Here is a 25,394-nt window from a genome sequence, read left to right as displayed (position 1 = left end):
GTGCATTCTAGCCTTCTAGGTTTAGGCACAACAACTCTTAAATTCGTGAATGTTTATAGATGAATTAGAGCATCACCAATAAGGCATATTTGAGATGTGTTTTTGGTGATGTGGCAATTTTTTGGTGTTTTTATTATTGGTTGAAGTTGTTTTTAAGGAGAGGGAGTTTGGTTTAGTTTGTGGTGAAAAACTAGAAAATATGAGTTAGACCCCCCGTAACGGGGCGTTTTTTTTAAAAAAAATTGCCAAAAAACGCTGCATAACGCCGGAACCCCCATTACATGGGGCGTTTCCGGGCGTTTTTTTTGAAAAAAAATGGCTCCGGCGTGATTTTAAAAACGCTGTGAATTCGAAAGATGCCAAAAATTCGACCGTTTGGCAACGGTCAAAAACTTATTTTTTTTTTTTTAATTCTAAATTTTACCCACTATATATATATCATTCCATTTTCTCCAATTTTTTATAAAATTTCTACTACTTTCTCACCCACTCTCTTCTATTACTTTATAAAAAAACCTCCACTTTCTCCTATTTTTTTACAAACATGCATCCATACCGACCCCCGTTTGGTGGCCCCGCAAGACCCACGAACCCGAACACAACCCAACCGCAAACCCCGTACAACCTACAAGACATGGACCCGAGCTTTTTAAGTTACGCGGCTTACTTGAGTGGCGCCCCTCCTTTTGTTTCTCCCACCTACGGCTTTGGTCAAGCCGGCGGGTCGCAACCGTCACAACCCGAACCCGAATCCGAACCCGATGTCGAGGTCGTGCCGGAGTCGCAACCCGAACCGGTGCAAGACAAATCGAAACGCGGCAGAAGGTCGCATAAAAAGAAGGAAAAGGATGAGCCTCGACGTGCAAAAACAACCATTAAATGGACGAAGGACGAGGAATACACGTTGACTCGGGCGTGGCTCGATATTTCGGAGGACGAAGATACCGGTAAGTTATTTTTTTTTTATTTTTTTTTTCTGTTTTTTTATATTCTGTTTTTTTTCTGTTTTTTTTTCTATTTCATATATTCTGTTTTTTTTTTTCTGTTTTTTATATTTTAAATTTCAACTTATATTTTTATTTTTTGTTTTTAAATTTGTAGCAAACTTTCAAACGGGCCCCGTTTTTTGGGATAGGGTGCGTGCACTCTTTTATAGCTCGTGGGGTCAAGGCGAACATCGGGACAAGGATTCAATTTCTAGCAAATGGACCGACATCAACAACAAATGTCACGCGTTTCAAGAAGTTTACCAACGAAACTACGATAATCGCCCGAGCGGTGAAAGTGACGTCGGGGTTTTAACAAAGACTTTGGAGGAGTTCGATAGGACGAAAAGCCCTTTCACGTACTATAAGTGTTGGGAGCTACTACGAAAAAGTCCAAAGTGGGCGCTTGTTAATCCAATGACGACAAGTAGTAGACGCCGGGCTAAAAGGTCAAAAACATCATCCTCCGCCGACCCCTCAACTCCGACATCCGATGCCCGTAATGTTGATTTAAATGAAACGTTGGACGTTGACGAGCAATTTCAAGACGAGTTGGCCCGACCCACCGGTAGAAGAAAGGGAACCGGGAAAAAAACGGTCGAGTCGTCTTCCGATCTCGGCCTAAAGGATGATTTCGAGGAGATGAACCGTCGTCTCCAAGATATTCACGACCTCGGCCACAAACGTTGGGAGATTATGAAAGACCGAGTAGTTGAAACCAAAAAGTTCAACGAGTTGCAAGAGGCGCGACAAATGGAAAAGGACATTGAGTTTTTGTCCAAACCGATCGACCACCTCCAAGGCGACGCGTTGATCTTGGCTCAAATGCGTCGCCAAAAAATACGTGAAAAATATGGACTTTAGATCATCTAGTTTTTTTTTTTCTGTTTTTTTTTCTGTTTTTTTTTTTCGGTTTTTTTAATTTTCTGTTTTTTTTTTTTGTATTTTTTTTCAAGTATTGTAATTTATATTTTAAATTAATGAAGACTTTATCTTTTATATTTAAAAAAAAAATAATTGTCAAATGATTGAGTGGGCATTATTGGGATAATGCCCCACTACACCTTTTTTTCTATAATGCCCAAAGTATGACTAGGCGACACGTGGCGCATAATGCCCCATGTTGGGGGCATTATTCTTGTTTACCATTACGCATGGTCTTATGTGAGTGTATGGAGGAGAGAGGAAAGAAAGTGGTGTTTTTAAGGAGAGAGAATTTGTTGTGAGTGGGCATGAGAGAGAAATGAGTTAGGAAGGTGCCATATCACTCATTTTTTCTCCCCTTATTGTGGATGCTCTTAGGATCAGAGTTTCAAATCTTCAGATATCTATTCAGTATGACATGCCACTCAATCGATTGATTAGCAGTGGATTCTCATTTGCAAACATGGCATCATCAATAATTTCTTCTAGAAAAATACCTTTTACCTCCTTTTCATTAGGTTCTATTTATGAAGTGTATAAAAAGTAACTTATTAGCGAAACGTAAAAACAACCATGGTCGCAAAAGTCGCTAGACGCTGCCTAGTCGAAGTCGGGAGTACTCGGGAAGTACTTGACTTAGGCGGAGAGTAGTCGGGGAGTATTGGCGTCGACAAAGAGTACTCGGGCCTCAGCAGCCTACCTTGTAGCAAGTACTCATAGAGTACTCGGCCTTCGAGATCTTGTTTTACAACCACGAAAAAAAAAACTAATAAACAAAAAAAAGAATTGTAAGAAAGACAAAGGAAAATAGTTAAAAATGGGTAAATATGTAATTTTAAAGTTCTAGTATAAATAAGGGTAAGATAGTCGTTCTATATTTTATTTTTGAGAAAAAATGCAATTTGCGTCCCTGTGGTATGTGTGAAACATCAACCTGAGCCCCTAAATTCATTTTTTGGTTTTTGAGCCCCTGAGCTTATGAATTCATAACACTTTGAGTCCATCCGTCACACTTCCGTCCGTTTTACTGTTTAAAAATTGTGAAATGTCCTTTATACCCTTAATAAAATGCAATTTGCGTCCCTGTGGTATGAGTGAAATATCAACTTGAGTCCCTAAATTCTTTTTTTTGCTTTTTTGAGCCCCTGAACTTATAAATTCATAAAATTTCGAGAAGGATATCGTCAAATTTCTCACCATTTTTTTATCATCAATCAGAAGTGGTATTTCTGCTGTTGTTTGATTTAGTCTGCAACGCCCACTCCACCCAACTTATATTGTGAGAAATGTAACTAGATTAAGTGTATGTGTACGTGCATGGAGATTAAGATTTTTTCGTATCAAAATTCAAAAATAAATTAAATGCATCTTTTGACTATTAAATATGTGTTTCTTGTCCCATGAAATGATATTTGTTTTAAGGGATATTGGATTTTAATAATCCTAATTTTCACCTGTTGGCCGATAATAATCCCAACTTTAAAAATTCCCTCAAATAATCCCAACTTGTAAAAGTTTGGCCGCCATTGATCCTTTTCTAAGATAGGTGCACTTAAATCAATTGAGGAGTCTCTAGGTGTAATTGAATCTATTGAGGAGACCAAATTCTTATATGTTTGAAAAGGATCAATGGCGGCCAAACTTTTACAAGTTGGGATTATTGGAGGGAATTTTTAAAGTTGGGATTATTATCGGCCAACAGGTGAAACTTAGGATTATTAAAATCCAATAACCCTTGTTTTAATATAGAACTTGTTTAAAAGTATTTAAGTACAACATTCAATACTTTGTCCGACTGTGATATAATTATGGCGTTCGTTAATATGATGCATGAACAATAGATTTTTTTAAATGTCGTACCTAAAAGTAAATAATCAATGAAAATTTAACATGTTTATATTGTTTGCTTAACATGTTTATATTGTTTGCTTAAAACGAGTGTTTCCAAGTCTGCTAACCTTGAATTCAAAATTCCAGTTGACATTTTATAAAAGTTTACATTTAATATACAATTTAGGCTTTAATAATTTGTTATATATAGTATACATTTAAATATACTATTTAGTTTGGCTTTTATCATTATTTTAATAATTTTTTTACTGGAAACTAAAGTATCTCCAAGATAAATTCTTTTTTTTTTTTTGAAATGCATGTATGTTATACCGTTTAGTGTTTAACTGTTTACACACCCTTTAATTAGTCTTACAATACATTGGATAAAATAAAAAGAAAGTAAAACATTTGTAAGTCTTGTATCAAGTATCAAATGAAATAGACATACTTTGAGACATAGTTATTAGACATACATATAACTACTTTTTTTAACATGTTTTTTTTATAAATTCAAAATTAGTTAGTGTAAAAGAATTGCAGTACTAATGTAACATATATAAAATGGAATATTTGTTATATATTCCATTTGTATGATACAAAATGAAACCATTTAATTATTAGATTGTATTTATTTAAAGAGTAGTTAATTGAATTGTTAAATTAATGATTTCTTAACAAGTATATAAGTTTATATTAATTATACAATTGAACTGTTTGAAAAATGAATGCAATTAATACAAACGTTGAAATAAAATTATTTATAAAATTGAATAATGTTTTATATATTCCATTTATGTGATCCAAAATGAAACCATTTAATTGTTAGATTGCATTTATTTAAAAAGAGTTAATTTGAATTATTAAATCAACGATTTCTTAACAAAAAAGCAAGAAAAAAATTTAGGGGCTCAGGTTGATGTTTCACTCATACCACAGGGACGCAAAGTGTTATGAATATATGCCAAAAGACGGTCTTACTCCTGGCTCAAACAGTCAAACAGACGGAAGTGTGACGGAGGGACTCAGAGTGTTATGAATTCATAAGCTCAGGGGCTCAAAAAACCAAAAAATGAATTTAGGGGCTGAGGTTGATGTTTCACACAAACCACAGGGACGCAAATTGCATTTTTCTCTTTATTTTTAATAAAATTAATTAAAATATGCAAATTTGCAATTGATTTCCTTAAAGAATTGGATATATGTAAGTTTGAATTGGATTTCGCCGGCATTATTCGAACACCTAACGATCAAATCACTCATGAAATCAGATTTTTAGTTAAATTATCATATGCGCATAATTTGGGCTATCATATGAACAACGTTAATTGTGTAATGAGGTAAGAGAAGCTTGCATGATGGCCCCTTTTCCATCGAAACACTCAACTCCGAACCAAGAACAAGGGACCAAATTCGTCTCACCATCGTTATTCCAACTAGACAAACCCCCTAAGAAGGTTCCCTCTCAATTCCATCTTGAAACTTCAACAACGCTAACCTGATTGTATTTCCAATCTTGACACGAAAGCCATTGTACCCGTACTTTGCAGGATTTGAACTCTACTTTTAGAATAGATGAAAGACACCTTACCATTACTCAATGTCCCTTGGGAAGAGTATGCCTAACTAGCCATTGTTCTGTGGTTGAATAAAGTAGCCCAAATATGTTCAAATTGAGTTAGCATATGCTCATCTAACTTGAAATATGGTAACATGTTTTGTATATATGTAATACGTTATATGATCCATTTTACAAATTCTATATATGATCCATTTTACAATTGATTCATTTACAAATTCTATTTCCGTCCTATATGATCCAGTTTAAACTATGAAAATATATAATTGGGCTTCAAGTTGCCATCAATAGTATATACCCATTTACAAAGCATTACCGTATAGATCCGGTCCATTGTAGAGTGAAATCATAAATATTTTTAACAGCTTTTAAGAATACTTGCTAAATTTAAAAGTGACTTTTTAGAAGAAAAAAAAAATCAGAATAACTTATTTGTATCTCTTCATGTATAAGTCTACTTTTAGAAAATCGTATTTTGGGTAAAGTAACATACATAAGTTTTCGGTTATTGTAATTGGGTAAAGTAATATACATAAGTTTTCGGTTATTGTAAAATTTTATTATTTTTATTATAATTAATGTAACATACTATATGCTATACTATAATGAGGTAGCGGTGAAGTGGTTGGGGATAAACTTAGTGTTCCTTGTGATCCAGGTTCGACTTCCACTCTCCCCATTATTTTCTGCGGCATCCAGGTGAAGGGCGAATACGGGTGGCGCCGGTTCGTCTTGGATGGGAGGCGAGGTTTTACTGATTATTCCACTGTCGTGCTTTCGGGCGGGTGGAGGTCGGGTTTCCGCACATCTGGGAGAGCCAAGGGGCTGGCGGCAGTCACTTAGTCGACCTTGACCACAACGCCCGGTGTCACGGTGGTTGGCACGTCATTCCTTAGCGTTCAAAAATAATTAAGAAAATAGTGGTCAGTAATTGCCAATTAACATCCCATTAATCTTTAGTAGCCCTTTATTACTTTTATGATAGTGGTCAGTAATTCGATATCTCTTTTGATTATGTGGGAGTTCTTGTCGGTAATGGTAATCGGATCATGGATGAGATTATCCTGAAATGGAGAGATCGTAAGTTCCGGGTTTGGGTAACGGAGGAGATTGCAGAGTGGATTCCGGATTTCCTTGAACCTAAGTTTCATTCTGGTTCGGAGGATATGGAGGTCCAGGAGCCTGCCGAGGTCGCATCACCGGAGCCGGAAAATGTTGACGGGTCTGTTAACGTTGACGGTAACGTCGAGGAGAGAGAAGTCGTTGACGAAGAAAATTTGGAAACTGGCAATACGGTTAATGAGGACATTTATGATGAGCATTTAATGCCAATGATTGACAAAGAGGATTTTGCGGGGAATGATGAAGGAGCATTTATACCAGGGTTGACTTTCCCTTCGACAATGATTGCGAGAATGAAGGAAATTTGTCAGTGTCCAATATTAACAAACGTAAGAAATTTAAAAAAATAGATTTGGACAGGCCTAGTAACGGATACACTAGCAGCCAAGAGAGCCTCAAAATAATTAAGAGGCCCAAGAATGTTGTAGAGGATTTGTTTGGGCTTGATAGTGTGTTGGGCCTTAACAAGTCAGGCTTGGACAAAGTTTTAGTTGAGCCCATTGTTAATGGAAACGAGGATACGGATGGTGTTATAGACTTGAACAGCCAACCTAATGACTTCACTCAGTTGACAGACAATGTTGTTGAAGAGAGGATTGACTGTGAAGCTAATCTTGAAATCGCTAAAACAATTACCTTGGGAGACAAGTTGGGGGTGAACCTGAAGAACTGTGAGAAGATGATTAAAGACTCGCTGATCAAAGAAGGGTTACAATCTGGTATTCCATGAATTGCTTATCAATTAATATAAGAGGGATTGGGGGAAGAGGTAAATCAGGTTGGATTAAAATACTGAAAGCCGAATTAGGGGTCTCTTTTATCGGGCTGCAAGAGTCTATGTCCGGTAATATTAACCCTGGTTTGATTGAAAATTATTGGGAAGGTAAGGGTGTTGATTTTGAATTCGTTAACTCGGCTGGGAATTCCGGTGGGATTGTTAGTATATGGGATCCAAAAATTTTCGCTAAAGAAAATGTTATTAAAGACAATAATTTCCTTTGTGTGTCGGGAGTCTTATCGGATGGTTTGGTGCGGCTCAATATGTTGAATGTATACGCCCTGCAAACAAATGCCGATAAAAGGAATTTATGGAGTCGGATTGTCTAGCTCATTCGGGGTACTCAGGGTTGGTGGATTGTTCTAGGGGATTTCAATGAGGTTTGGAACAGGGAAGAAAGGAAAAATTCTTCGTTTGACCCGGTTGGCACTAATGATTTTAATAACTTTATAGAAGATGCAGGGCTGCGAGAATATAATCTGTAACACCCCAAAAATGAAAAACATGATATATAATAATAAACATAATATGATTTAAGGTAAATGGAAATATGATACTAAAAAGGGGATTTTAAGGTTAATAGTTGCACATGTAACAAGACATAAGGGGGTAATAGGTAAATATTAATAAGTGGGGGTTAATTAAGGGAAAACCCACAAAACCCACACACTGTACGTGTGTGGATCGACCAGGAACAAGAAAAACAAGGGCTCACCCTTGTTCTCACCAAATTCACCAAATTGACAAGGGAAAATCGATGATTATCAATTGCATGTGGTAGAATTTCGATCAGTTACCCATATCCAATCAAGTGGTAAGTCGAATTTCTGGAATTGGTAAATTGTAGAACTAGGGTTTTGACCCAACCATGAAATTATGATATGATTTGTGTTGTTTAGATGATAAGGGCACTCCCTAGTGTAGGAACCATGCTTAATTTTAGTTAATTGAAAGAAACCCACTTGGTGAAATTGTGTCACGGTTAACAAGTATCATAGTGATTATGAATTCATGTATTCTTGTTGTATGATCTTGTTTGAATTACTTGAATGCTAGACAATTTGATGTAGAGTAAAGAATTTTAAGAAAATTGGTTGAATAATGATGATATATAGTTGAATTAGTAAACTATGCTTCAAATAATTGTACATTATGCTTATTTAGTGTAACGCACACAAGGTGTTTGATGAAATGCTTGAAAGAACAATTATGTGTAATATAGAGGAAATAACGAAATGAAATCGGGGTACTAAAAGAATGAAATTATGTATTGGTATAGGCGTGAAGGAAGAAGGCTCAAGTGCTAAGAAAACGGAAGGTTCACAAGATCGAGGTATGATCCGTTACATATGAAAGTTTACTTCTTTTATTGACCGTTTGCAATTATAATGAATAATCCTTGTTATAAGAACCATTCTATGTTTAATTATTGAAGTGTTAACAATGAATGGTAATCCCTTGTGGATTCGTTTAAGCTAAAAACGGACTATGCTAAGTTAAGCAAAACGACCGGTTCTTGCAACTAGGTCAATTAAGGATATGAAACCATCCGACTAGAATGGGTGGTCACGCAAGCAAACAACCGTATGCATAAGGTTCAATCCATTGAATGGATAGAACGAAGGATTCTTAAGCTAAAAGTAATTAACCCGATGTTATCGGGTCGAATGCGATATGTTTAAATCTCATTATGAGATTGTATGCCGTACTCACTAGATGGGTAGTCGAATGCGTATAAGAAATGGACGTATATAGATGATTGTAGTTACTATGTTGGCATTGTGGACTAATTAAGCGCCTAAGCTAACTTTTTAATGTTTGGTGTTTAATGTAGGTAAATCCTCGACTTAGGCAATTGGACGACTTGGAACGTGCACACATGGTTTACGCCCGCTTCTCGCTTCCGTTGTTAAGCCCTTTTTGAACGGTCTAGGTCTTGGTCTTATGTTATCAAGTCTAGTTAGTATGTTGTCATTTTGTCGTAGGGTAAAAATTTGTTAGATGGAAATCATGTCGTGATCAATGTGGACTTGTTTGTTCGTTTTGGGTTTTTGTCAAAGATGTTTAATGTTTAAGTTTGGTTTGTAAAACAGGTGGTTTATGATGTTAAACGAATAGGTCATGTCGAAATTTCAAAAATATTTTCCTACTTATTTATACGTAATCAATAGTAAGATTGGGGCGTAACAAGTTGGTATCAGAGCCTAGGTTTGAGGGATTCAAGCTGGTGTAATAGCGCTTGAACTCAAACCAATGGCTCTCGCGAAGGTGTGCTCGTTCCAAGATCGCCAACGAGGTAATAATTTAATTTCCCGATGAATACTAGTATACGTAATGAGTTTGAAATATAAAAATTGAGTTGAGAATGTGAGATAAGTAGTATGGGTAGCAAAACAATGAATTCCAGGTACTATATGACTGCAAAACGAACTCGAGAAAGAATTAAAGCGTTAAAAACAAAACTGCAGCGATTAAGCAAACGGCGGGCCGTCGCCGACGGCCAGACACCCGTCGCCGACGGGGTACCCCCATCCGACGCCCTAACACCCTGCCGACGGGTGAATCTGTCCGACGCTCATTTTAAGAGCCCGTCGCCGACGGGCATGTTAGCCGTCGCCGACGGCTTACGCAATGCTGATTTGCTGAACTCTTTTGTTCCACACGTTATGTGTTAATGGGCTATCCAAAGACCCTTTTTATGACGAAACCGAATTCATATGAGGCTTAACAAGGAGTATGTAATCACAAATGGTGATTTCAATAGGAACGATTTCGTAAGAATGTAAAGTGATAAACCGGATTGTATGAAATGAGCTAAGTAAATGCTGATAAATGAACAATGATATATACTGAAAGTTTGTGATTTGTACTAAACAAAATATGCTATTGTATAGATGGCTGATGCAAGTAACGCTAATGATGGTGATGATACGATTAGACAAGAAGTATTTGAAGGCAAAGTCACGGAAATAGCTGAAGGGGTTATGCAAGCCAATCTCCCACGATTAGCTCAAGAGGTGGAAAGTCGGGTTTTGGGAATCGTAGATGCTATGATGACAAATAAGATCGAAGAGCTAAAAGAATTGATGGAAGGGTCTAAAGATAAAGGCAAAGAACGACGATGTACGTATAAAGATTTCATGGCATGTAAACCTACCACGTACGATGGTAAGATCGATCCAATAATGTGCCAAAGATGGATCTTAAGCATGGAGGCGGTGTTTAAAAGAAGTCGGTGTGATAAGGAGGATCAAGTGATGTTCGCTACGGGACAGCTCACTTTTCAAGCGAAGGATTGGTGGGATGCTTATAGTAAAGAGATAGGTGAGGACAAACTTCAGACAATGACTTGGCAAGAGTTTAAAGAGCCGTTCATGAAGTACCATTGCCCCCAGTCAGCCATCGATAAGATTCAAGAAGATTTCTTACGCCTCCGACAGAAAAACGAGACGATAAATGAGATATCTAGTATTTTCTTGGATAAGATGAAGTTCTGTGCGGAGTTTGTGCAAACCGAAAGAATGAAGATCAATCGCTTTTACGGTATACTAAAGGCAGAATTCAGGGAATTCATCACTCCTTCGAAATGTGAAACCCTTGATGAGCTTATTAATCTGGCACGGGATAGAGAAATTGAAATCAGAAGGCAAGAAGAACGTGGTGAGAAGAGACCAAGTGAAAAAGGTACGAGCTCGAGTCCATCAAAGAAAGGAAAGTTTCAAGACCAAGGGAGGAAGGAAAGGTCGAAGGCTGGAATCACTCCTTGCAAGACTTGTGGAAAGCTCCATACTGGGGAGTGTCTGTTGGGCAAAAAGGGGTGTTATAAATGCGGTAAGGAGGGGCATTCGTCCTATCAGTGCCCGAGTAGCCCAAAGACTTGCTTTAATTGCTTCGAAAAAGGGCACATCAAATCTGAATGCCCGAAGCTCCAGCAAGAGTCGAAGAAGGAAGATAAGAAACAAGAAGGTTCTAGGGCCAAAGGGAGAATGTTCCAAATTACCTCCGAAGAAGCCAAGTCTCACCCGAATGTGATTTCAGGTATCTTTTTACTAAACTCCATACCGGTTTATGTTCTATTCGATACTGGAGCTACTATGTCATTTATCTCGAATGAAATTATACAACATCCGTCCTTTAAGATCGAACGAATGCCAATGCCTTTAGAAGTAGAAATAGCCGATAGCAAGATGTATATGTTGCATGAGGTTTGTAGAAATTGTAAATTCACTATAGATGACGAAGAATTTGACATCGACCTGATACCCATGGTTTTGGGGGAATTCAAAATGATCGTGGGGATGGATTGGTTGGCGCAACACCATGTGGAGATTAACTGTGAAACCAAGGTAATGATTATTCAAGCTCCAAGTGGAAAGCAATTAAGTGTTCAAGGAGAGAGAAACGTAGAAGCCAAGTTGTGTACCTTGGTCCAAGCTTATAAGTACGTACTTAACGGGAGTAGAGCATACTTAGCTTATGTAGGAGATGCCCAACGAACTCTCCCGAAGCTTGAAGACGTTGAGGTCGTGAACGAATTTCCGGATGTATTCCCGGAAGAATTGCCGGGACTACCTCCCGAAAGGGAGATAGAGTTTCGCATCGAATTAAACCCGGACGCGAAGCCAGTTGCAAAAGCTCCCTATAGACTTGCTCCCACCGAGATGCGAGAATTGATGACACAGTTGCAAGATCTTCTAGATAAAGGCTTTATACGCCCAAGTGTGTCGCCTTGGGGAGCACCCGTCCTTTTTGTTAAGAAGAAAGACGGGTCGATGCGTATGTGCATCGACTATAGAGAATTAAACAAACTGACCATAAAGAACCGTTACCCTTTACCTAGAATTGACGACCTTTTCGATCAATTACAAGGGGCGAGCTGGTTCTCCAAGATAGACTTGCGTTCGGGGTACCATCAAGTTAGGGTACGGGAAGAGGATATTCCAAAGTTTGCATTTAGAACCCGTTATGGGCACTATGAATTTCTAGTCATGTCGTTCGGATTGACGAACGCGCCGGCTGCGTTTATGGATCTTATGAACCGGGTGTGCCGACCCATGTTAGACAAATCGGTAATCGTGTTCATAGATGATATCTTGGTCTACTCGCGAAGCAAAGCTGAGCATGCGAGCCATTTGCGTGAAGTACTCGAAATTCTCCGCAAGGAGAAGCTCTACGCAAAATTTTCAAAATGCGCCTTCTGGCTCAGGGAGGTGCAGTTTTTAGGCCATGTGATCAATGCGGAGGGTGTTTTAGTGGATCCATCAAAGATTGATGCTGTAATGAGATGGCTTTCCCCAAAAAGCCCGACTGAAATAAGGAGTTTTCTAGGCCTCGCGGGATACTATAGGCGGTTTATACAGGACTTCTCAAAGATAGCTCTACCCTTAACCAGACTGACGAGAAAGAAAGAAAGGTTTGTGTGGGGTAAGGAACAGGAAGAGGCTTTCCGTATACTGAAGGAGAAATTGTCAAGTCCTCCGGTCCTGACATTACCAGATGGAACTGAAGACTTGGTCGTTTATTCAGATGCTTCCCATCAGGGGCTAGGTTGTGTGTTGATGCAAAGGGGGAGAGTTATTGCATATGCGTCACGACAACTAAAGCCTCACGAGGTGAACTACCCAACGCATGATCTGGAATTGGCAGCAGTAGTGTTTGCCTTAAAGATTTGGAGACACTACCTATACGGTGCAAAATGTACGATTTACTCGGATCATAAGAGCCTCAAGTATTTCTTTGAACAGAAAGATTTGAATATGAGGCAACGAAGATGGCTAGAACTTATCAAAGATTATGATTGTGATATCCTTTATCACCCGGGAAAAGCAAACGTGGTAGCCGATGCGTTAAGCAGAAGAGAGTACCCGTCCCCTCTCCGTGTAAAGTCCATGAAGATGATAGTCACGCCACGATTACTTGAAACGATACGTGAATCTCAAATTAAGTCGCTTAGAGCAGAAGATTTAAAGAAAGAAAGGTTAAAAGGCGTAATCGACAAACTAGAAGAAAATTTGACCGGACTCAAGACACGATTCGGCCGAATTTGGATACCCCGATTTTGTGAAGTCAAGGCCGCACTACTCGACGAAGCACATAAGTCACGTTATTCGGTCCACCCTGGGGCTACAAAGATGTATCGAGATTTAAAAACCAATTATTGGTGGCCGGGCATGAAACGTGATATCGTCAAATATGTCGCAAAATGCTTAACGTGTTCTCAAGTGAAGGCGGAACACCAAAAGCCCTACGGAGAATCTCAACCATTGGGGATACCGTTGTGGAAATGGGAAGAACTAACGATGGATTTAGTGACCAAACTTCCGAAAACGAAGAAGGGGCACGATACAATATGGGTAATTGTGGATCGACTTACGAAAAGCGCCCACTTTCTACCCATTAAAGAAGCTTATTCTTCCGAGAGAATGGCGGAAGTCTACATGAACGAGGTCGTGTCTCGACACGGGGTGCCCGTGTCAATCATCTCGGATCGTGATACTAGATTTACCTCTCGCTACTGGCAAAGATTTCACGAAAGTTTGGGAACGAGATTGCACATAAGTACCGCCTACCACCCTCAAACTGACGGCCAGTCAGAAAGAACCATTCAGACACTTATCGATATGTTGAGAGCATGTGCTTTAGACTTTGGGGGAAATTGGGATGACCATTTACCGCTAGTGGAATTTTCTTATAACAATAGTTACCACAGTGGCATTCAAATGGCGCCGTACGAATTACTATATGGAAGGAAATGTAGAACTCCTGTATGTTGGGGTGAAGTAGGGCAAAGGGAGCTCGCGCCAAGTGATTTAATAGCAATGACAAATGAAAAGATTGAATTGATTAGAGCTCGTTTGAAAGCAGCCCAGGATCGGCAAAAAGCTTATGGAGACAAGAGAAAGCGTCCTATTGAATTTCAAGTTGGAGATTTTGTACTGTTGAAGGTGTCGCCATGGAAAGGCATAATCCGTTTTCGTAAACGGGGTAAATTAGGACCTCGGTATATTGGGCCGTTTAAAATCTTGGCTCGTGTCGGAAGGGTTGCATATCGATTAGAATTACCGCCTACTCTAGACGGAATTCACAATACCTTCCACGTGTCTCAATTGAGAAAGTGCCTTGCGGATGAAACCGCGTTAGTACCTCTCGATGACATCGAGTTAGACGAGGGGTTGAATTATGTCGAAAGACCAATAGCCATTAAAGATGTCAAGGTAAAGAAGCTCCGCAACAAAGCCATCCGACAAGTGTTGGTACAATGGCAACACCGAAAGGGGTCAGAACTCACATGGGAAGCGGAAGATGAAATGAGGAGGCACTATCCATTTCTTTTTGGTATGTACACGTTTAAGATTGTTATGTCCAGGTTTCGGGGACGAAACCTCTTTTAAGGGGGGTAGACTTGTAACACCCCAAAAATGAAAAACATGATATATAATAATAAACATAATATGATTTAAGGTAAATGGAAATATGATACTAAAAAGGGGATTTTAAGGTTAATAGTTGCACATGTAACAAGACATAAGGGGGTAATAGGTAAATATTAATAAGTGGGGGTTAATTAAGGGAAAACCCACAAAACCCACACACTGTACGTGTGTGGATCGACCAGGAACAAGAAAAACAAGGGCTCACCCTTGTTCTCACCAAATTCACCAAATTGACAAGGGAAAATCGATGATTATCAATTGCATGTGGTAGAATTTCGATCAGTTACCCATATCCAATCAAGTGGTAAGTCGAATTTCTGGAATTGGTAAATTGTAGAACTAGGGTTTTGACCCAACCATGAAATTATGATATGATTTGTGTTGTTTAGATGATAAGGGCACTCCCTAGTGTAGGAACCATGCTTAATTTTAGTTAATTGAAAGAAACCCACTTGGTGAAATTGTGTCACGGTTAACAAGTATCATAGTGATTATGAATTCATGTATTCTTGTTGTATGATCTTGTTTGAATTACTTGAATGCTAGACAATTTGATGTAGAGTAAAGAATTTTAAGAAAATTGGTTGAATAATGATGATATATAGTTGAATTAGTAAACTATGCTTCAAATAATTGTACATTATGCTTATTTAGTGTAACGCACACAAGGTGTTTGATGAAATGCTTGAAAGAACAATTATGTGTAATATAGAGGAAATAACGAAATGAAATCGGGGTACTAAAAGAATGAAATTATGTATTGGTATAGGCGTGAAGGAAGAAGGCTCAAGTGCTAAGAAAACGGAAGGTTCACAAGATTGAGGTATGATCCGTTACATATGAAAGTTTACTTCTTTTATTGACCGTTTGCAATTATAATGAATAATCCTTGTTATAAGAACCATTCTATGTTTAATTATTGAAGTGTTAATAATGAATGGTAATCCCTTGTGGATTCGTTTAAGCTAAAAACGGACTATGCTAAGTTAAGCAAAACGACCGGTTCTTGCAACTAGGTCAATTAAGGATATGAAACCATCCGACTAGAATGGGTGGTCACGCAAGCAAACAACCGTATGCATAAGGTTCAATCCATTGAATGGATAGAACGAAGGATTCTTAAGCTAAAAGTAATTAACCCGATGTTATCGGGTCGAATGCGATATGTTTAAATCTCATTATGAGATTGTATGCCGTACTCACTAGATGGGTAGTCGAATGCGTATAAGAAATGGACGTATATAGATGATTGTAGTTACTATGTTGGCATTGTGGACTAATTAAGCGCCTAAGCTAACTTTTTAATGTTTGGTGTTTAATGTAGGTAAATCCTCGACTTAGGCAATTGGACGACTTGGAACGTGCACACATGGTTTACGCCCGCTTCTCGCTTCCGTTGTTAAGCCCTTTTTGAACGGTCTAGGTCTTGGTCTTATGTTATCAAGTCTAGTTAGTATGTTGTCATTTTGTCGTAGGGTAAAAATTTGTTAGATGGAAATCATGTCGTGATCAATGTGGACTTGTTTGTTCGTTTTGGGTTTTTGTCAAAGATGTTTAATGTTTAAGTTTGGTTTGTAAAACAGGTGGTTTATGATGTTAAACGAATAGGTCATGTCGAAATTTCAAAAATATTTTCCTACTTATTTATACGTAATCAATAGTAAGATTGGGGCGTAACATAATCTGCAAGGCAAGAAGTATACTTGCTTATCTATGAGAAGAGGTAAATGTAAGTTGAGTAGAATCGATAGATTCCTTGTCTGCGACAATGTGTTCAACAAATGGCCTAGTGTTTGTGTTCGGGTTCTTGAAAAAGGGTTATCGGATCATTCCCCGGTTCTTTTTTCGGTCGTTGATACTAATTTTGGTGCAAAACCATTTCGGTGGTTTGACTCGTGGCTTGATAGGGAGGGCTGTGAGGAGATTATTTCTAATGTTTTGTCGGAATCTATAGAGGGTGGAACGGTGGTCGCTAATCTGCTATTGAAATTGAAAAAGCTTCGGGGCCGTTTGCAAAGTTGGTATAAGCAGATTTCTATTAACGAAAAGGAGGAGGAGACGAGACTACGAAAAGAAAAGGAAGATATGGAAATCCTTATGGAACAGAAAGTTTTAGATGAAGAGAAATTATGGGTTTGGTCCGAGTGTTCTAAGTGCCTTGAAGAGATTTAGCTCCATGGAGATAAAGATTTGAAGCAAAAATCCCATGTGAAGTGGGCCTCGATGGGTGATGAAAACACTAGCTTTTTTCATAATGTGGTTAATGGGAGAAAGGCTAAAAATGGGATTCCGGGTTTGGCGGTAAATGGGACTTGGATCTCGAAACCAGCTTTGGTTAAGAAGGAAGTTATGTCGTTTTTTCGGAATCATTTTAAAGAAGAATGTTACGCGCGGCCCTCGCTGTCTTGTTCCGGTCTGAAACAGATTACTCCTAATGATAGTTTGTGGTTGGTTGATTCTTTTTTCTAAACAGGAAATAAAAGAGGCGGTTTTTGTTTGCGGTTCGTCTAAGGCCCCAGGTCCCGATGGCTTCAATTTCCGGTTTGTTAAGAGGTTTTGGAGTCTGTTGGAGGAGGATTTTTACAAGATCTTGGAGGACTTTCATCGGACCGGTTTTGTCAATCCGGGTAGCGCTACGTCTTTCATTACTTTGATCCCAAAAGTGAAGACCCCTTTTAGTCTTAAAGACTACAGACCCATAACTCTTATTGGGATGATTAGCAAGGTTATCTCTAAAGTCCTTGCGAATCGTCTCAAAAAGGTAATGGGCCACATCATTTCGGACTCTCAGTCGGCTTTCCTCTCGGACCGTTTTATTCTTGACGGCCCTCTTATGATTAATGAATTGACGGATTGGTTAAAGAAGCGGAACAGAAAGGCTTTTCTATTGAAGATTGACTTCGAAAAGGCGTATGACAATGTAAATTGGGATTTCCTTGTGTCTATTATGTCCCAAATGGGTTTTCCGCCTACTTGGTGTATGTGGATAAAAGGCATTCTTTCTTCGGCTAGAGCCTCGGTTCTAGTCAACGGGTCGCCTACTTTCGATTTCAAGTGTGAGAAGGGGCTTCGTCAAGGCGATCCTATTTCCCCCATCCTTTTTCTTTTGGTTATGGAAGTGCTATCTTGCTCGTTGGTTAAAGCTAATGATAGAAGAGTTTAAAGGAATTCGCTTGCCGGGTGTTAATTCCGACATAACCCACCTATTTTACGCGGACGATGCCCTTATCATAGGGGAATGGTCTAGGGAGAATCTCCAAAATACAGCCCGAATCCTTCGTATTTTTCACCTTTGCTCGGGTCTTCGTATTAACATCCACAAGTCAAATTTGTTTGGGGTGGGTGTTAATGATGAGGAGGTAGATAACATGATGGAAGTTTTGGGGTGTAGAAGAGGGGCGTTTCTGTTCGTGTACCTTGGTATTAAGGTTGGCGCTAATATGGCTAGAGTTGCTAGTTGGAACCCGGTGGTGGAAGTGGTTAAAAATATACTTGCTTCGTGGAAAGCTCGTTCTCTTTCTATTGGGGGCCGTCTCATTCTCATAAAGTCCGTTCTAGAAAGTTTACCGATTTACTATCTATCTTTGTATAGAGCGCCGAAAGCAGTGGTAGATTGTATTGAATCCCTAATGAGGCGTTTTTTGTGGGCGGGCACTAATGAGGAGAAAAAGATTCCTTGGGTGGCGTGGGATATTATTACTAACTCGAAAAAGGATGGAGGGCTTGGTATTTCGAAACTTCAAATGGTCAATGACGCTCTCCTTCTAAAGTGGACGTGGCGGTATAAAAAATATGGGAATTCGTTGTGGAAGAAAGTCATTATGGGCTGTAATGGGTCGACTAGATCTTGGTCAGCGATGCCGTTCTCTTCTTCGGCTAGTAATTGTTGGAAGAATATTGTCAAAACGGGTGAAAAAATTTTGTCGAGTGGTAGAACTCTTAACAGTTTTTTCGTTTGTAAAGTAGGGGATGGTGCTCACACTTCTTTCTGGGGAGACCCATGGCTACGAGAGGCCCCTTTACGGGTATTATATCCCAACCTTTTCAGGTTAGAATCCGCCAAATGGGTTACTGTTCAGGAGCGGCTTTCAGTGGTGAACGGAGAAAAGGAGCTGCATTGGGGTTGGCTGTCACACCCCGATTTCCACGTGTTTCACCGGTGGGCCCGGTGGGGGATTACCGTGACGTAGTTGGCAACAATATAGTCAAACCACAATATTTAAATGCACAGCGGAAGCATAAAGTTAGATTATATTTCAACCATCGATTGTAATATCCAAGTATCACGAATAGTCTAAAATAAATCCACAGGGGATCAAATAAAAATATAAATATTGTTCAACAGATATGGCATCCCAAGCTTGCGAGACTCTAACGATGCTTAAGGAGTGGCCAGCCTATTTCGTACAGAACCTGCATTTAATCTTTTGGGGAAAATACGTCAGTTTACACTGGTAAATACATTCAACTGACACTTTTGTGAAAATGTTTAATAAAATTGATTTGAATGCACAAGGCACAAACTCTTTATAACTTGGGATAATTTATCAATTAAATCTTGTAAAAGAATTACATGTTCACCATGCGTTCGGTTGCCCGGGTCGTGTCGGGTTTAAGGTTAATAGACACGCCACAAAGCATAAAGCCGTGGCGGGAAAACCAACGGTTATACCTTTATAATATAGACACATTGACGGGTGTACGCCTACACCCGTGTGTCGAGGTCGTGGCCATTTCGTAAAATGATGCCAAGTATATCCGGGACATAGTCATTAAGTTCCCAAAGGCGTAAAGCCAACAAAACCAATTTTTTTAAACGGGTCACATTGAAAATACCCAACTACTAATGAGTTGGGGTCAATTGCCCGACCAAGCGGTATTTTAAATACCGTAACCCAAGCCCGTATAATGGAAAATAAGTTAAAAGTATTTACCTGAGCAAGTATTAAACCTCAATCAAACAAATGCAAGTTCCTTTTACTGGTCTCCTACTCTGGAACGAAGGTTTAAACAACCTATTAGAATCCTAACGGGTCTTTAATTTAGCCTTAGCTTAGACCGGTCAATTTCAAAGGATAATTACGGTTTAATCGCGTGAAAGGCGAAAACCGGAAATGGAATGTGGTTTGGACCCAACAAGTTTGAAGACCTGTTTTATATGGGTATAGTAACCACACTCTGGATTTTGAGGTCAAAACAATAAGGTTTGACCCGTTTCGTCTAGTTTATGTAAACTAGTTACATAAGCCGAACCGTGCGCGCAAAAGGCGTAACGGGTAACCGTAGGAGTCATTGTCACGGCCCTCGACCCGGTTTGACCCGTTTCAGGAGCCGCGGGACAGGAATCCCGTGGTATTTAATTTAGGCGACAGCGGAAGTCTTTTTAAAACAGGATCTTTCAATAATTCAAACTGCCCGTTTCATAATTTAGGGATAAATTCCCGAAATTTACAATAATGTGATTTCTCAGGGAAATCTTTATTTTCAAAACATGTTCATTTATTTATTTACATTGAGCCACTTTTCTAAGCTGGGAGTGCTCCACGGCACTTTTCTTTGCTCATACCAGATCACCTGAAACATGTTTAAAAAAGGTTTTGTCAGCGGGGAAATACTGAGTGAATCATTCAGTTTACTGAAAACGACACATTTGTTATAATCTACAGTATTAAGGGGAATTACAATGTTTCTGATATCAAACCAATTACCCACAGTATTTGTCACTCGACCATCCATTGGCTAGCCCATTTGTCCAATGGTGTCTGTGACTGTGGTCAGATCACCCCTTGGCCACCCGTTTGTCCAAGTGTGACGGGAAATAAGTAATGTATACAAAACCCCACATACCGGCTGTAATTTGGTGATTACATAGACTTAATCCCTGTAATTATAACTTTGAAAATAATTTTGGAGTTTTGTAAAACAGTTGATAAAAAGAAAATGACTCACAAACTATGAGAAAAGAGTTTATAAAAGGGGAATGACTCACATTGCAGATTTACGAGCAGAGTATAAGCTTTACTGATTAGCCTTCTAACCTAATTTAAATAATAATGCACACACAAACGGGATTAGTAACTAATTCAGCAGTTACGTCAATTCACGAGATTAAACCCTCACAACTATTATCAAGTGCGATACTTAACAATTCAATGGATTCACAACGAATGACAGAGCATAGTCCGAATTCGAACAGCACTCAAACATTCAAGTCGAAATCACAATGAATAACAAAGCACAAGCTCAATTTGAGCAGCACTCGGACAATCGTTGGATAGTTATAATCGGTCGGAAGTTGAATCGTAATAGCGATCGAGTTATTACCCTGATTGCGGCAGCACCTCGTGATCGTGTGTGTGTTTATTGTGGTATTATGGCCTGAACTCGACGTACACAGGGACAATTTACGTCGTTTTAACTTCTACAGGTGAGTGCCAATGTCGGCCATTTATAGCAAGTTTTGGGACTCCCTTACGGACCGTAAGCCCGAACCTTTACGGTCCGTAAGCTAAGCAGTCTAATTATAGGCTGCCTAGGCTCGGGACTAGCCTTGGTGACTCAAGATTTCAGCCAATTAGGACAAAGCAACGTTTTGTTTTAGATTATTATCAACTAGGGTTTGACCCCCTTGAGTTTTAGGGGCCCTGATCCTGATTCCGATTGTTCTGAAAATTTTAGGGCTAGTGCAAAATTATTTGGGTGTCTCAATTAGGGTTTCTTTATTGACTAATTATTGTCCTAATTATTGATTTTAGTGGCAGTTGTTACATCCTCCCCACCTTGAGAAAAATCTCGTCCTCGAGATTTACTGAAATAGATGAGGGTATTTTCGCTTCATTTCTGATTCCAGCTCCCAAGTGTACTCGGGTCCTCTCCTGGATTCCCATTTGACTTTGACCAACACCAGTCGTTTATGTTTGAGAAACTTAATCTTCCGATCTTCTATTTGTAGGGGTTTCTCTACAAATTTCAGCTTTTCATTTACCTCTATATCTTGAAGAGGTACTACCAGGGATTCGTCTGATAAACATTTCTTAAGATTGGATACATGAAACACATCATGTACTCCAGCTAATTCTTCTGGTAGTTGTAAACGATAAGCTACTGGTCCTATTCGTTGAATCACTGGGAATGGTCCAACATATCTGGGACTCAGTTTTCCTTTCTTACCAAATCGTACTACTCCTTTCCAAGGAGATACTTTCAAAAGTACTTTGTCTCCTACCTGAAATTCCAATGGCTTACGGCGATTGTCCGCATAACTCTTCTGACAATCTCTAGCAGTCTTCAGTCTTTCCTTGATTTGCGATATCTTGTCAGTAGTTTCTTGCACAATTTCTGGTCCTGATAACTGACTTTCTCCTATCTCTGCCCAACAAATGGGAGTTCTGCACTTGCGTCCATACAGTGCTTCGAATGGAGCAGCTTCGATGCTCGAATGATAACTATTGTTATAGGAGAATTCAATTAATGGTAAATGGCTATCCCAATTACCACCAAAGTCAATTACACATGCTCGGAGCATGTCTTCCAGGGTTTGTTTCGTCCTTTCACTTTGTCCGTCTGTTTGAGGATGATATGCGGTACTCAAATTAAGTCGAGTTCCCATTGCTTCTTGGAAACTTGTCCAGAAACGGGAAGTAAAACGACTATATCTATCCGATACAATGGAGAGTGGGATTCCATGTAAAGATACTACTTTATCTACATACAACTTGGCTAACCTTTCCATACTAAAGGTTTCCTTTATTGGTAGAAAATGAGCTGATTTGGTTAATCGATCCACAATTACCCAAATAGCATCATTGCCTTTTCTGGTTTTGGGTAACTTAGTAACAAAATCCATTGTTATGAGTTCCCATTTCCATACAGGCATTTCTAACTGTTGTAGTAGTCCTGAAGGTTTCTGATGTTCTGCCTTAACTTGTGAACAGGTTAAACACTTAGATACGTATTCGGCTATATCCTTTTTTCATTCCTATCCACCAAAAATTATTTCTTAAATCCTGGTACATCTTATTATTTCCTGGATGTACAGTATACCTAGATTTATGAGATTCTTCTAAAATCTTATTTCTTAATTCTCCTTGCTTAGGTACCCAAATTCGTTTCTTGTGGAATCTCCAAATTCCATCTTTTCCTTGTTCTAATTCCTTTAGGTAACCTTTCATTCCTTCGGCATCATCCTTGATTGTCGTTCCCTGAACTTCCTTTATTTGTTCCATTAAATCTAATTGTAGATTTAACCTAAGAGCACGGACTCGCTTTTGCTTTTCATGATACTTACGACTTAAGGCGTCTGCGACTACGTTTGCCTTTCCTTCGTGATACTGAATATCACAGTCGTAATCACTTAAGATTTCCATCCACCTTCTTTGCCTCATATTTAACTCTTTTTGCCCAAATATATACCTTAAACTCTTATGGTCCGTATAGATAGTAAACTTACTTCCATACAGATAATGTCTCCAAATCTTAAGGGCAAAAATTATGGCTCCTAACTCTAGATCATGAGTTGTATAATTTTCTTCGTGCTTTTTCAATTGCCTAGAGGCATACGCAATTACCTTTTTGCGTTGCATCAACACACATCCATATCCTAATTTTGAAGCATCACAGTATACTTCAAAATCCTCAGTTCCTTCGGGTAAAGCTAAAATTGGAGCATTTGTCAACTTGTGCTTTAGAATCCTAAAAGCTTCCTCTTGTCTAGATCCCCATTCAAACTTAACGGCTTTACAGGTTAGCTTAGTTAAAGGTACAGCTATCCTAGAGAAATCTTTAATAAATCGTCTATAATATCCGGCTAATCCTAGAAAACTTCTAACTTCCATAACCGTTCGTGGAGCTTTCCAATTCGTGATTGCTTCTATTTTAGCAGGATCTACGTGAATTCCTTCGTGATTCACCATATGACCTAAAAATTGCACTTCTTGTAGCCAGAATTCGCACTTCGAGAATTTGGCATAAAGCTTTTCCTTTCTTAACAAAGTTAAGAGTGCATGTAAGTGCTTACAATGTTCCTCCTGTCTTTTGGAATAAATGAGTATATCGTCAATGAACACGATCACAAATTTATCCAAGTATGGTTTACAGATCCTATTCCTCATGTCCATAAATAAGGCTGGAGCATTTGTTAATCCAAAGGGCATGACTGTAAACTCATAATGACCATACCTAGTTCTGAAAGCAGTTTTAGGTATGTCCTCCTCTTGCACTTTCAATTGGTGATATCCAGATCTTAAATCTATCTTAGAGAAATACCTAGCTCCTTGCAATTGATCAAAAAGGTCATCAATCCTAGGTAATGGGTATCGATTCTTAATTGTAACTTTATTCAATTCCCTATAATCGATACACATTCTCATTGATCCATCTTTCTTTTTCACAAACAACACTGGTGCACCCCAAGGGGATGAACTAGGTTGTATAAATCCTTCGCTTAGTAATTCATCTAATTGCTTTTTCAATTCTAGCATTTCCGTAGGTGCTAATCGATAAGGTGTCTTAGCTATTGGTGCAGTACCTGGAATTAAATGAATTCTAAACTCTACTTCCCTATCAGGTGGTAACCCAGGTAATTCTTCTGGAAAAACATCTGGGTATTCTGAAACTATAGGGATGTCCTGGAGTTCCTTAGTTTTAGTGTTAATGATTACAGAAATCATATATACCATTTCTTGTTTCCTTGAATAACTGGCCAATTTCATTACTGAAATGAATTTCAGTGGCTTTCGAGGTCTATCTCCTGTAATTAGAATTACTTCTCCTGAGGGGGTACGGATTTCTACGGAATTCTTATCACACAGGATTCGAGCATGGTTGGCTATTAACCAATCCATTCCTAATACCACATCGAATCCGGCTAAATTCATAGGTAATAGGTTTGCAGAAAACTTATGACCTAATAATTCTATTTTTACTTCTTGCAAAACCTTATCTATGTTGACAGAATTTCCATCTGCCGTTTCAACAGTAAAGATCTGCCTAAGGGTATTTAGAGGTAAGTTAAGAGCTTGACAGAATGCAGTATTAATGAAACTTTGGTTTGCACCAGAATCAAATAATACTTTTGCATAGACGTTATGCACTAAGAACGTACCCGCTATCACGTCTGGAATGAGTTCGGCTTCTTGAGTGGTTAGCTGGAATGCTCGTGCATTTTTCTTAGTAGTTCCTTCAGTCGTTTTAGCTCTATTGTCTGCTGGTTTAGCTAACTTAGGACATTCAGATTGGAAGTGTCTCGTTTCTCTGCAGTTATAACAGATTCTTGTTTTCCTTCTGCAGTCTTCTTCCCGATGTCCTTTCGCCTTGCAAAAGTTGCAAAAGATATTGCATTGTCCATAGTGTTTCTTCTTACAATTTCTGTAGAAAGGAGGTGACGAGTATTGCCCGGGTCCTCTTTTCTTGAACTTATTGTTACTATTACCCATGCGAAATCCTTGGGTAATCTTTTGAGCCAATTCCTTCTTGCGATCTTCTTCTCTGGTGCGGACTAATTCATCGGTTAAGGTATTAGCTAATTCCACAGCATCGTCAATCGTGCGTGGTCTCGCAGCTTTAACGATGTTACGGATTTCTCCAATTAATCCCCAAATATAACGGGAAATAAGTACCAGTTCTGGCGAAGCCAGGGAAGGTACCACTCTCGCATATTCGAAGAATGTCGAAGTATATCCTCGACAGTCTACACCTAGCATACGATGACTCAGGAACTTATTTGCCATTTGTTCCTTCTCGTA

The 25,394-nt window shown here is 38.9% G+C and overlaps 2 protein-coding genes across 4 annotated transcripts; both read left to right on the top strand.

The window, feature by feature from the left end:
* Positions 1 to 213: 213 nt before the first annotated feature.
* On the top strand, positions 214 to 1,990 carry LOC110898510 (glutathione S-transferase T3-like). Of its 2 annotated transcripts, XM_022145306.2 has the most exons (3): positions 214 to 780; positions 826 to 947; positions 1,102 to 1,990. In XM_022145306.2, exons 1-3 carry the CDS (start codon positions 545 to 547, stop codon positions 1,848 to 1,850), a joined length of 1,107 nt encoding a protein of 368 aa, XP_022000998.1. In that variant the 5' UTR covers positions 214 to 544; the 3' UTR covers positions 1,851 to 1,990. The 2 variants fall into 2 exon arrangements, with proteins under 2 accessions (XP_022000998.1, XP_022000997.1); XM_022145305.2 differs by having other exon boundaries at positions 214 to 947.
* A 5,881-nt stretch (positions 1,991 to 7,871) lies between these two features.
* On the top strand, positions 7,872 to 16,295 carry LOC110898511. Of its 2 annotated transcripts, XM_022145307.2 has the most exons (5): positions 7,872 to 8,033; positions 8,499 to 8,552; positions 10,114 to 11,257; positions 15,422 to 15,475; positions 15,977 to 16,295. In XM_022145307.2, the coding sequence occupies exons 3-4, from the start codon at positions 10,114 to 10,116 to the stop codon at positions 15,472 to 15,474; spliced, it is 1,197 nt and encodes a 398-aa protein (XP_022000999.1). In that variant the 5' UTR covers positions 7,872 to 8,033; positions 8,499 to 8,552; the 3' UTR covers position 15,475; positions 15,977 to 16,295. The 2 variants fall into 2 exon arrangements, 1 of the variants encoding a protein (XP_022000999.1); XR_002569454.2 differs by lacking the exons at positions 10,114 to 11,257; positions 15,422 to 15,475; positions 15,977 to 16,295 and adding an exon at positions 9,054 to 9,372 and having other exon boundaries at positions 7,876 to 8,033.
* Positions 16,296 to 25,394: the final 9,099 nt, after the last annotated feature.

The sequence above is a fragment of the Helianthus annuus genome, chromosome 13 (assembly GCF_002127325.2).
Source record: "Helianthus annuus cultivar XRQ/B chromosome 13, HanXRQr2.0-SUNRISE, whole genome shotgun sequence".
Lineage (NCBI taxonomy): Eukaryota > Viridiplantae > Streptophyta > Magnoliopsida > Asterales > Asteraceae > Helianthus > Helianthus annuus.
This window is presented reverse-complemented; position numbering and strand designations above follow the sequence as displayed.